Source organism: Zalophus californianus, chromosome 5 (genome assembly GCF_009762305.2).
Source record: "Zalophus californianus isolate mZalCal1 chromosome 5, mZalCal1.pri.v2, whole genome shotgun sequence".
Classification (NCBI taxonomy): domain Eukaryota; kingdom Metazoa; phylum Chordata; class Mammalia; order Carnivora; family Otariidae; genus Zalophus; species Zalophus californianus.
The window spans coordinates 24,787,284-24,800,084 of record NC_045599.1 but is presented as its reverse complement, the minus strand read 5'-3'; the positions used below and the strand labels follow the sequence as shown (position 1 = coordinate 24,800,084).

Sequence of the window (12,801 nt, the reverse complement as noted above, 5' to 3'; positions counted from 1 at the left end):
GGCATGTGGAAATTAAATGTTAGCTAGAGAAGACAGCCAAGAATGGAACCCATTGAGAAGTCTGGAACTGGAGGCTTACTGTGAAGGAGAAACAGCATCCAGAGGGGTATAGGAGACAAGACTAGGAGAGCGAAGACTATTCCTGAAAAGAGGAAATGATCAACATTAGGAAATAATGCCAGGAGGTCTAGTATGATAAGAAATGGAAATGTTCATAGAATTTTGTAAGTGGAGGTCCTTAACAACATTGGCAAGAGGGAAATGGGTTAAAAAGAGATGAGAAAGGGGACACAATAAAGAAAAGTTTTAAGAAGCAGCAAAGATATGAAGGGGTATGTCAAGTTAAGGAAGGTGTTCTTCCTTTAAGGTGGGGCATGTTACATTACGCTGATTACTTCTGGGAAGAAGTCTTAGTTGCACAGTGGAGGGAGGATTACAAACTCCTGATGCCTGGGTCCCAACCTCGGAGTCTGATTTAATTGATCTAGATTTTGGCCAGGTTCAAGAGGATTTTTCAAAAGTTCCCGAAGTGATTTTAACGTGCGGTGAGAACCACTGCTAGAGGGAGAAAAACACTGGTGCAAGGAAGGCTTACTTACTGGAACCAAGACCTTCTGCAGCTGATAATTGTTAGGGTGTCTCAGACAACAAACACGACCAGCATTGCTTGGATTATCAAATCTTTTCAGTACAGTATCTATTTTTTCCTACAAGTGTCCATTAAGCAAGTGAAGAAGGGCGTATACAGTAACTCCACTCCCCAAGACACACTAAAGAAAGGAAAAAAAAAAAAAAAAGACCTCGGTGTGGCTCCCTAGAGTCTCGAATCAGGAACCTCCCTTCCGCCGGGTCTCGTCGGGCGGTTCTTGGAAGCTCCCGCGCGCTCTCTGCACCCGCAGTGCAGGTCGCCAATGCGCACGCGCAGGACCAGCCCGGACGCCCGAGCAGCGGTCCCCGCGCAGGCTTGGCCGTGCACCCCCGCCCTCTGCCCGCTGCCCCGGCTCCTCCCTCCTCTCGAGCTTCTCTCCGGGGCGGCCGCGCGGGAGGGAGGCCGAGATGGCAGATGAGATCGCCAAAGCACAGGCCGCACGGCCTGGTGGCGACACGATCTTCGGGAAGATCATTCGCAAGGAAATCCCAGCCAAAATCATTTTTGAGGACGACCAGGTAGACACCGGGCGTCGCCTCCCTGGAGGGCTGAGGCGGGGCAGTCTCCGGTGAACACGCGGGTTTCCCGCGGACGGAAGGGAAAGGGTCGGGCAGCGTCGCGAAGGGAAGGGACTCGGCCGCCCCGCGGGGCCTCTGCCGCGGGCCCCCAGCCAGCGGGCAGGGCCGCGGCCGCTCGCAGGCCGCCTGCCGGCGCGTGCCGACGCTCCGGTTACGCGTTATCAGCCCGGGGCGCGGGCCAGGCTGCCGGGCGCCCGCCGGGCCAGCACCGCGGGGTCTGGGCGCGTGTGGGGGACGCGCTGGCTCCTCGGTGTGGGCGCCGGCCGGCTCCGCGACTGCCTCGAACCTCGCCCGTGTCAGGAATCTCACAATCTCGCCAGCGCTCTGCCCGACAGGTAGAAATCCGATCGCGCCCTGCCTAGGGCCCAATCTCCGCGATCTCCCGCGCACAGCCTGCCCGCCTGGGCTTTCCCGGGCGCCAGTCCGCGCCACGTTGCGTGAGACGGCCGGGGGCCCGCGGCCTCGGGGTGGCGGGGGGCGTGCGGACGCTGGGGGCCAAAGGTCCGCCTCGCCCAGGGCCTGCTAGTCAACCCCACCCCACCCCCATCCCGCTCGGGAGTGGGTCGGTTTTTGGGATTTGCTTTTCTTTGGCCCCGCGCGGTAGCAAAGTTTCCTTTCCTATTTTACAGGAAGCAGTTTTATGCCAGGGGACTAAGCACGTAGTTTTTGTTGACTTCATCGTAGGTGAAATTCTGTTTTAGGAGGGCCAAGTAGATGTGACATCTTGTGTAAAATACTGGGCGAGTTGTATTTATGGGCTTGGATCTCAGATAAAGCTGGGCAGGAGGTTGGCTGATTTAGATAGAAATTAACTTTGTCAAATTAACTTCAGGAAATATGGAATAGAAGGGAAACATTCTTTTTACACATAGTAGCGTTCTTAGATTCAAAATGTTACCTAGATTAGATTCTTCTAGGTGAATTTTATTTAGATACCTTTATTTGTTACTGGTAGGGAAGTGCTTTTGTTCTAGAAAATGCATATTTCTTTTTAAATATTTTCACTTGCTTTTTATAAATGATTGAAATAATTGATTTTTGAACCACGTAAGACCCAACAGTATAACTGCATGAAGCAATCTAAATGATACAGCATTTTGTGTGGAGTACTAAATAGAATTAGTCCTAAGACCGTTGAGCAGGGAAGGTTCTATTAATAAGCAGCTTCCACCTTCAGTAGAGAACAAGAGATAAAAAAAATATTCATGTGGTATGTAATTTGCCTAAATGCTGCTTATCTTCATTTCCACAAAAGACAAAAGGTATATTACTTAAATAGTTGAGTAAGGTGGGAAGAAATAGGTATTAGTCAAAATATCAGAGAAATTCGTAATTACAAAGCTCATCACTGGGGTAAAGGAAAAAAACAGGAAATTGCACAATCAGGACTCCTAACCTAGGGAAGGTGGGGAGAGAAATCTGATTTCTTTCAGAAATTTTATATATGCTGGGAGCTGAGGAATGAATATCAGGTTAAGTTAGACAAAAGCTGGGGTTGAGGGGAGAGAGGACCATTGCAGTAGAGGGAAGGGCCTTTGAAAAAAGCCTGGGAGTGTGGAGAGAGATGAAAGACACTGTGATTTGAGCAGGAAGAGTTGAATGAGATCAAACTCAAAAGGTAGACAAGGATTAGCTTGCCTAATTTCTACTTCACTTTTGGATTTCACTTTAAATGTCCCTACCTCAGAGTGGTTTGTCTGTGATCCCCCTGTCAAAATTGGGTTTTTCTGTGATAATCATTTATTTCACTCTTTACTTTTCCTTTGTAACATGTAGGTAGGATCTTAACTCTTTTATACCTTTATTTGTTTAGGGTCAGCCTTCCCATTAGACTAAGTTCTATGAAAGTAATCATGGGATCACAGGTATTGTGTACACTTCTGATTTCCTAGCATCTGCTACATGCCTCCCATGGGGCTAGTTGTGAAAGAATAAATTTAGGCTATAAGATGATACTAAAACTGATTTTTCCCCCCCTTTTCTCTAGTGTCTTGCTTTCCATGACATTTCCCCTCAAGCACCAACTCATTTTCTGGTGGTACCCAAGAAACCTATATCTCAGATTTCTGTAGCAGAAGATGATGATGAACGTGTAAGTAAATTGACCAACACAATTCATTTTCTCGCCTTTTTTTTTTTAATTTGGGAGACTAAATTTTGACCTGAAAGTGATGTCATATTTTCATTTTCCTGAGGGTATTATTGAGGGAAAAAAACCAAACAATCCTTTGGGAGTGCAATGTAGAAATAGTTTGATTTTTTAAAATTGAGATATAGTTGACACATAACATTATGTTAGTTTTAGGTGTACAACATAATGGTTTGACATATGTATATTACGAGTTGATCACCACAGTCAGTCAAGTTAACATCCATCATCACCAATTCTTAAACAAAATGGTTCCTAACAAGGAATAGTTGGTGAGACTCATTTTTTCTCAATAAAGAAACAGTACATCATACAGGGGATGATGTTTCTTTTTCTTCTTCCTTCCTTCCTTTCTTTCTCTCTCTCTCTCTCTTTCTAAATTTATTTGACAAAGAAGGAGAGAGCACAAGCAGGGGAGAGGGGCAGAGGCAGAGGGAGAAACAGACTCCCGCTTAGCAGGGAGCCCAATGTGGGGCTCGATCCCAGGACCCTGGATCATGACCTGAACCAAAGGCAGTCACTTAACCAACTGAGCCACCCAGGCACCCCGATTTTTTCTATTAATTTTTTCTATTAATGCTGTTAAAGGAAAGAAAAATCATTATTTGGTTTTGTCAGATGTATAGGCCTCAGTTAAATATTTTCCTAATGCTCCTTATGGTAGATTGTATAATTGTTTATAAATACTGGCTCTTCTTCAGGGGTGCTTTAATACTTCCTGCCTTATTGATGGCAGTCCTGGTCATGTGACTTGATTTGGCCAGGAAATGCAAGCAGAAGTGGTATGTCTTGCATAGAAACTATAAGAGACTAGCACCTGGTTTGTCAAGTTCTCTCTTCCCTCTGCCACTGTGGTCATAACAGAAACTTCTCCATCAGCCTGGGTTTCAAAGTGAAAACGATGAAGAATTTAGAGCCTAGTCAACTTGTGATGAGCCTATAGTGAGCACAAAAAGTGTTATCTTTGTTGTAAACCAGTATGTGGGGTGGCTTGTTACCACAGCTTAACCAAAGCTATCCTGATTGATGAACTCTTCTGTTATAAGAAAGCAAGATATATCTTGCTTTATTAAGAACATGTAAATCTTTTTTTTTTAAGATTTTATTTATTTATTTGAGAGAGAGAGAATGAGAGAGAGAGAGCACGAGAGAGGGGAAGGTTAGAGGGAGAAGCAGACTCCCTGCTAAGCAGGGATCCCAATGTGGGACTCAGTTCTCAACTCCAGGATCATGACCTGAACTGAAGGCAGGCACTTAACCAACTGAGCCACCCAGGCGTCCTATTAAGAACATTTCCCACTTGGAAAATGATTTTAAAATTGTTTTAATTGAGCAGATTTATGTCTAATTTGTTTATTGGAATTAGTCATGAGTAAATACCTAACCTTAATGGCTTTTTATTGTAAATTGTGTTGTATTAGTATTAAGAGTTTCCAAATATTTGCCCAGAGGGATATGTTTCAACTTGGTGGTCTTTTAATATTTCAACTTGGTAGTATGTTATTTAATGACAAGAATTTGTAAATTGCCTGTTGCTTAAGAAATTTTTTTTTTTCTTTTCCAGCTTCTTGGACATTTAATGATTGTTGGCAAGAAATGTGCTGCTGATCTGGGCCTGAAGAAGGGTTATCGAATGGTGGTGAATGAAGGTTCAGATGGGGGACAGTCTGTCTATCATGTTCATCTCCATGTTCTTGGAGGTCGGCAGATGAATTGGCCTCCTGGTTAAGCATATTTTAGGGATAATTTTACCTTCTCTGGGCAATGGTCAATATTTCCCAGTTCCAGTATGTTAAACAGTATACTTACTTTTGTCTGTGTATGGAGAGATTGAGGAAATAATTTTTAAAACCCATACATAATAAAAGACAATGTTGCATGGTTTACAGTCTTTTTGACTGCTGTATTTGATTTATTAAAAAAAATATATATATATATTTGTTGGAACGTATAAAGGTAGAGTTCATAATTTGGGAGGTTTTTTGGTTTTTCTCCCCAAGGAGGACTAAATACATGTACATTGTTATAATGGTGTGACTGGTTTCTGAATACAAATTACAAGATTTCACAAATTTAGCTTTGAAATACCCTTTTAGGGTAAAATATTAGTCCAGGAGAAGATTTTCTAATCTAATTCTCTGATTTCTTAAGAACAAAGGAGTATGTGATGTGATTGATCCAGAAAGTGACAGTTTTGGGTTTAGAAGGAATATCACAAAAGTTAAGTCAGATGAATTTTTTGGTCTAGAAGGAATGGTTTTTGTCTAGCCTCTACTTCCCCTGGACTGTTGGGGTAATTTGCAAGGGATGAAAGTCAATTTGTCACAGAATCTTTGATGACCATATGAAGCCACACATTGGTATTTCTTTTGTCATCTAAACTCTGTCTGAATATTTATTATAATCATATTACTTAGAATTAACTTTCCAAATTGAAAACTTACTGTTTAAATGTGCATGTGCACACTAGCAAAAATATTTAAGTTGTACTTGAATCTGGCTATGTGGAGTTGGGGAGGGAATAACATGGTGTGAGTTCTTACGTAGACTGACCAAACTTTTTTAGTCTTGCCATGCACCGTAGTCTTTCTGAGATACTGTAGGGCAAGTAGTTTTGCCTTTTGGCTTTCCTTCACATAGGCACTGTTTTCCAAAACCTAACTTGATACTTCTTGTCTACCTTACCTTCCTCTTTGATTCTCTTTGTGCTTATGGATTCCTTCCATTATTAATCTCTATAAAGACCATTTGAGTAAGGTTTGACACTGAAAACTTTTTTTTTCTACATTTTAAATTACGTTATTGATTTTTAAATACCTGTTTGGGGGGATTAGGAAAATTGGCCATTTAGATCTTAAAAATAATTTTTTCCTAATTGTCATTTTTTAAAAAGATTTTATTTATTTATTTGAGAGAGAGAGAGCCAGCAGGAGTCGGAGGCAGAGGGAGAGGGAGAAGCAGGCTCCCCACTGAGCAGGGAGCCCAATGTGGGGCTGGATCCCAGGACTCTGAGATCATGACCTGAGCCGAAGGCTTAACCAACTGAGCCACCCAGGCGCCCCCCCACCAATTGTCATTTTTTAACTTTTTAATAGTGTTTAAAATATTTCTGTAGTTGATCTATCGAGTTCTTAATTTATTTCATATTTTAAAAAGACTTTCCCACTCCAGGAGGACTTAAAAAAATCATTATTTTTTTCCCCTTAATGGTTTTATGTACTTCTGTGACTTTTTTAAGTAAGCTCTAGGCCCAAGGTGGGGCTTGAATTCATGACCCTGAGATCAAGAGTCACATGTTCCATTGACTGAGCCAGCCAGGCACCCTTTTTTTTTTCAATGGGGGTAGGTCTGGGGAGGAATTTGGGAAGGACTTGTGCCACTATAGAGAATGTTGTAATGAGAGAAGCATTTGTATTACATACAAGAGGGTAGCGTCTGCTTTCTTTAGGCACATTATCTTTCCCATTGATTTCATCAAACCAGTGCTAATAAATCAGGTAGACAACTGCTAAGTTGTCTTGTTGGTTTTGTCTCTGACCTTTCTGCCTTAAACAAACTTGTGGCAGTTGTTGCCCACCAACTCCTTTCTGTGAATAACAGTGGGTGCAACTTTTATTCCAAGTTAAAGCTCCTTCCTTGCTGCACTCATGGTGCTTTATTGTACTGATAATTTTTTTTTTTCTATTCACATTATGACATACAAAATAAGTAATTAAATTTTAAAAAGCCCTTTTCTTATAGCATGGGTTTTACTTAAATAGAATAGTGATTAAGCTGTTCTCAAATACGTACTGCAAGTATGCCAAAAGTTGATTCAAACTTTGTATATCAGTCCTTTTATTAGTCTGGAAAGCAAACTATTTGAGAACACCAGCAGATCATAGTAATTGCTTCTTGAATTGCTTTCTGTGATATACAGGATCATTTAGTAAAGAGATTTTTGCCTATACTGGCATACCTTAGGGACATTGCAGGTTCTCTTCTAGACCACTACAATAAAGTGAATATCAAAAAAGTTAAGTCAGATGAATTTTTTGGTGCCCAGTGCATATAAAAATTATATTTATACTATAGTCTGTTAAGTATGCAATAACATCATGTATAAAAAAACAATGTACGTACTTTAAAAAATACTTTATTTCTATTTTTTTATTAAAGATTTTATTTATTTATTTGATAGAGCGAGAGAGCACAAGCAGGGGGAACAGTAGAGGGAGAGGGAGAAGCAGGTTCCCCGCCAAGCAGGGAGCCCAATGCGGGGCTCGATCCCAGGACCCTGGGATCACGACCTGAGCCAAAGGCAGACGCTTAACCATCTGAGCCACCCAGGCGCTCCTAAAAATACCTTATTTCTAAAAAAATGCTATCTCCTGAGCTTCCAGGGAGACGATCTTTGCTGACAGAGGGTCTTGCCTTGATGTTGATGGCTGCTGACTGATAAGGTTGGGGTTGCTGTAGCAATTTCTTTAAGACAGCAATGAAATTTGTTTCACTGACGGACTCATCATTTCATGAATGATTTCTCTGGGGCATACAACACTGACAGCACTTGACCCACAGCAGAACTTCGTTCAAAATTGGATTCAAAGGGTGCCTGGGTGGCTCAGTCGGTTAAGTGTCTGCCTTTGGCTCAGGTCATGATCCCAGGGTTCTGAGATCCCCCGCATCGGGGATCCCTGCTCAGTGGGGAGCCTGCTTCTCCCTCTCCCACTCCCCCTGCTTGTGTTCCCTCTCTCATTGTCTCTCTGTCAAATAAATAAAATCTTAAAAAACAAAAAAACAAAATTGGATTCAATTTTCTCAAACCCTGCCACTGTTTGATCGACTAAGTAATATTCTAAATCTTTTGTTGTCATTTCAACAATCTTCACAGCATCTTCACCAGGAGCAGATTCTATCACAAGAAAGCACTTTGCTCACCCTTAAGAAGCAACTCCTTATCCATTAAAATTTTATGAGATTGCAGCAGTTTGGTCACATCTCAGGCTCCAGTTCTAATTCTAATTCTCTTGCTATTTCCACCACATCTGCAGTTATTTATTCCACTGAACTCTTTAACCCCTTGTAGTCATCCATGAAAGCTGGAGTCAACTTCCAAACTTTTTTTTTTTTACGATTTTACTGACTTACTAGAAAGAGATCACGAGCTGGGGGAAGGAGGGGCAGAGGGACAAGGAGACTCCCCACTGAGCAGGGAGCTTGATATGAGTCTGCATCTCAGGACCCTGAGATCCTGACCTGAGCCAAATTCAGACGTTTAACCGACTGAGCCACCCAAGTGCCTCAACTTCTTCCAAACTTCTGTTGATGTTGATATTTTGACCTCTTCCATGAATCATGAAGGTTCTTAGGGTATCTGGAATGATGAATCCTTTCTAGAAAGTTTCCAATTTATGTTGCCCAGATCCATCAGAGGAACCCTCTCTATGGCAGCTATAGCCTCAGGAAATGGCTTTCTGTCTTTCTGCCTTGTCTTGTCTTTTCAGAGATTTATTTTAAAAAGAGAGAAAGTGGGTGCACACACTGGGGGGGTGCAGAGGGAGAGGGAGAGAGAATCCTAAGCAGGCTTCACACCCAGCACGGAACCTGACTTGGGGCCCCATCTCACGACCCTGAGATCATGACCTGAGCTGCAATCAAGAGTTGGACACTTAACTGGCTGAGCCACCCAGGTGCCCCAGGAAATGTATTTCTTAAAGAGTAAGACATGAAAGTCAGAATGACTCCTTGATCCATGGACTGCAGAATAGATCTTGTCTTAGCAGGCATGAAAACAACATTAATCTCATTGTACATCTCCTTCAGAGCTCTTGGGTGACCAGGTACATTGTCAATGAGCAGTAATATTTTTAAAGGACCTTTTTCCCCCCTAAGCAGATCTAAATAGTAGGCTTAAAATATTCAGTAAATACTGTTGTAAACATGTTGTAAACAGATGTGCTGTCATTCAGGCTTTGTCCCATTTATAAAGCAAAGGCAGAGTAGATTTAGCATAATTCTTAAGGGTCCTAGGCATTTCAAAATGGTTAATGAGCATTGACTTCAAATTCAAGTTTCCAGCTGCATTAGCCCCTAATAAGAGTCAGCCCATCTTTTGAGGCTTTGAAGCCAGGCAGTGACCTCTCTAGCTATGAAAGTCTTACCATCTTTTTCCAATAGAAGACTCTTTGTCTATGTTGAAAATCTGTTGTTTGGTGTAGCCATCTTCATTATCTTCACTTAGACCTTCTGCAAAATTGGCTTCAGCTTCTACATTAGCACTTGCTTCTTCCCCTTGCAATTTTATGTTATGGAGAAGCCTTCTTTAATCTCATGAACCAACCTCTGCTAGCTCTAAACTTCTGGACCCTCCTTACTTCTCTCAGCCTTCATAGAATTGAAGAGAATTAGGTCCTTGCTCTGGATTAAGCTTTGGCTTTCGGGATTCGTGTGGCTGGTTTGATCTCTCCAGACCATTAAAACTTACCCATATCAGTGGTAATGCTCTTTGCTTTTTTTTTTTTATCATTTGTGTATTCACTAGAGTAGCACTTTCAATTTCCTTTAAGAACTTTTCCTTTGCATTTACAACTTGGCTGACTGGTGCAAGAGGCCTACCTGTCAATCTGTCTTGGCTTTTGACATGCCTCCCTCACCAAACAATCATTTCTGTCTTCTGATTTAAAGCAAGAGACATGTGACTCTTCCTTTCACTTCAACACTTGGAGGCCACTGCAGGGTTATTAAGTAGCATTTGCTCAGAGTATTATATGTGTAATGGACACTTGTAATTATTGGTGTCCAGCATTTGAATGCTCTTCACGTTTGAGGGATTCCTTGCGTCCCCAAAGAGAAACTGAAATGAACAGACATCTAGTATCCTAGCTCCTCTGCTAGCTGGGATGTGGGCCCTTGATTTAGGCTCTGCCAATCAGATACACTCATCTGGGATTTTGAATTTGAAACTAATGACACAAAGAAACAAGGACAGTGGAGACTTTTTTTCTGGTGTCAGTGGCAGCAGCATCCAGTTGGCAGGCACAAGAGTGCCTGTGTTGCCCGTTGTTGGATCCAGTATCGAATGCCAGGGGTGCTAACGGTGCTGGCTGTGGTTCCTGTGTTCAGTGACGGGTAGCAGTGCCCTGCTGGACTAGCTCTCTCAGTCTGTTTTTGAGCGTGGTGTTATCTGCATAGCTTTGCTTTATTCCTGCCTATTTTCCCAGTTAATCTGTGACTAGCCACTAAATACTGTTTCAAGAAATGTACACCTGGAGAAATTTTTACGAGGAATGGTTATAGACAATAGATTCTCAGGGGAAGGGGGGGTGGAGTGGTGGGGAGCTGAGATAGTTATTTGGCCTGGTTTGAGAATCCAGTGACTATTAAGAAGCTGTATTTTCATAGCCCATGGTAAATAGTAGCAAAGTAGCTAATTAAGTCATTCCATGGCTCACTTGTACTGATATGCCAGTTGAAGGAAAGGCTTTGGGTTTCCCACTGCTACAGCCATAGGACAGTATGAAAGATAGGCAGAACTCAAGGATCATGGAGGTGTTGTGATTACTTCTAATTGCTGAACAACTTAAAAAATGACAAGGTCAGATTTCTTCTTTTTCTCCTTTTTTTGACAAGCTAAGATTTCTTTCTTTTTATTTTTAAAGTTTTATAGAGAAAGCACACATGTGGGGGTGGGAGGAAGGGCAGAGGGAGAGAGAGAGAGAGAGAGAGAGAGAGAGAGAATTCCAAGCAGACTCCCCACTGAGCAGGGAGCCTGAAGTGGGGCTTGATCCCATGACCCCGACATCATGACCCAAACTGAAACCAAGAGTCAGACACTCAACCTACTGAGCCACCCAGGCACCCTGAGCTGATTTCTAAATTATTAGTTCAAGTTATCAATTGAAACCCAAGGGTTGTCTACGACTATGCTATAAAAATTTATGAGAGATTTTTTTTCAAGATGTAAGCTCTTTCAGCTGAAGAAGTGAAACAGTTGTAAGCCAAACAACATTTGATTCTTAAGATTGCGAAAATTTATTACTTTAATTCATAGCTTTGTCTAATCTCTTATGAGGAAGTTAGAATATCGATAAGCAAAGAATGGTATCTGAATACTTGGAATGAGCTATATTGGACAATTTGGCCGACTCAGAGCATCCCAAATTCCCAATCTACTGAGCCTTTCTTGTCAGCTGAAGCAGACTCTCCTCTTGTATAAAACATTTTGGTTGCTTAAAGAATCTTCTCAATTATTTCTCTTATATACTGCAGCTATTCCTATGCCTCACTCTTTAAAAAGAAAAGGAAAGCTCTCATGCCTAATCTTCCAAGCACCTCTTGCATTTCTTTCTCTGAAATTATATCGGAAGATCCCAAGAGACCCTAAATGGTACATTTGGGACCATTCTGAGAACTGTATAAAGAGAAACTGCCAGGCAAAATGAACACTTTCTAACTTCCTCATAAGAGATTAGACAACTTCATTGTTTTGACTATGGCTCTTCAGTTGTCCCACTACCATTTGCTTTCCCATTTAATGGTCTTGGCACCCTCATTAAAAAATCAACTAACTATAAATGTGATGACTTGTTTCTGGGCTCTCAGTTCTATTCCACTGATCTATATATTTATCCTTATGCCAATACCAGACTGTCTTCATTACTGTAGCTTTTTTTTTTTTAATTTTATTTATTTGAGAGAGAGAGTGTGCGCACGAGAGAGCATGAGCAGCAGGAGAGGCACAGAATGAGTTAGGAAGAATCCCCTCTGCTTCTGTCTTCTGAAAGAGATTGCAGAGTATGAAAAAATTTCTTCCTTAAATGTTTAGAATTCACCAGCAAACCCATCTGAGCCTGGTGCTTTTTCTTTTGGAAGGTTGCTATTTATTAATTACATTTCTTTAATATATGTAGGCCTATTCAGATTGTCTATTTCTTCTAGTATGAGTTTTGGCAGATCGTCTCTTTGAAAAAATTGGTCCATTCTATCTAGGTTATCAAATTCTTGAGCAGAGAGTTGTTCAGAGATAGTATTCCTTTATAATCCTTTTGATATTTATGGGGTCTGTAGTGATGTTCCCTCTTTCATTTCTGATATTTGTAACTTGTGTTTTCTCTCTTTTTTTGGATAGCTTGGCTAGAAGCTTTTTTGGTTTTAGTGATCTTTTCAGGGAATCAGCTTTTCATTTCATTGATTTTCAGTTTTCAATGGAGAAGTTTTCAATTTATTAATTTCTTCTCTAATTTTTATTTCTTTACTTCTGCTTACTTTGAATTTAATTTGCTCTTCTTTTTCCAGTTTTAGGTGGAAGCTTAAATTAATGATTTTAGATCTTTCTCTTCTAATACATACATTCAATGCTATAAATTTCCCTCTAAGCATTGTTTTAGCTGTATCCCACAAATTTTATATTTTCACTTAGTTCAAAATATTTAAAAAATTTTCTT

At 41.3% G+C, this 12,801-nt stretch overlaps 1 protein-coding gene across 1 annotated transcript; it reads left to right on the top strand.

The window, feature by feature from the left end:
- The first annotated feature begins 856 nt into the window (after positions 1-856).
- Positions 857-5,267, top strand: HINT1 (histidine triad nucleotide binding protein 1). The gene is made up of 3 exons (XM_027605005.1): positions 857-1,167; positions 3,215-3,319; positions 4,941-5,267. The coding sequence occupies exons 1-3, from the start codon at positions 1,057-1,059 to the stop codon at positions 5,103-5,105; spliced, it is 381 nt and encodes a 126-aa protein (XP_027460806.1). The 5' UTR covers positions 857-1,056; the 3' UTR covers positions 5,106-5,267.
- Positions 5,268-12,801: the final 7,534 nt, after the last annotated feature.

Bases quoted from the DNA above. Each gene is read 5' to 3' on its own strand.
- HINT1 (XM_027605005.1), top strand. From the start codon at position 1,057: ATGGCAGATGAGATCGCCAAAGCACAGGCCGCACGGCCTGGTGGCGAC. The intron at 1,168-3,214 runs GTAGACACCGGG...CCTTTTCTCTAG, and splicing joins TCATTTTTGAGGACGACCAG to TGTCTTGCTTTCCATGACAT. The intron at 3,320-4,940 runs GTAAGTAAATTG...TTTCTTTTCCAG, and splicing joins CAGAAGATGATGATGAACGT to CTTCTTGGACATTTAATGAT.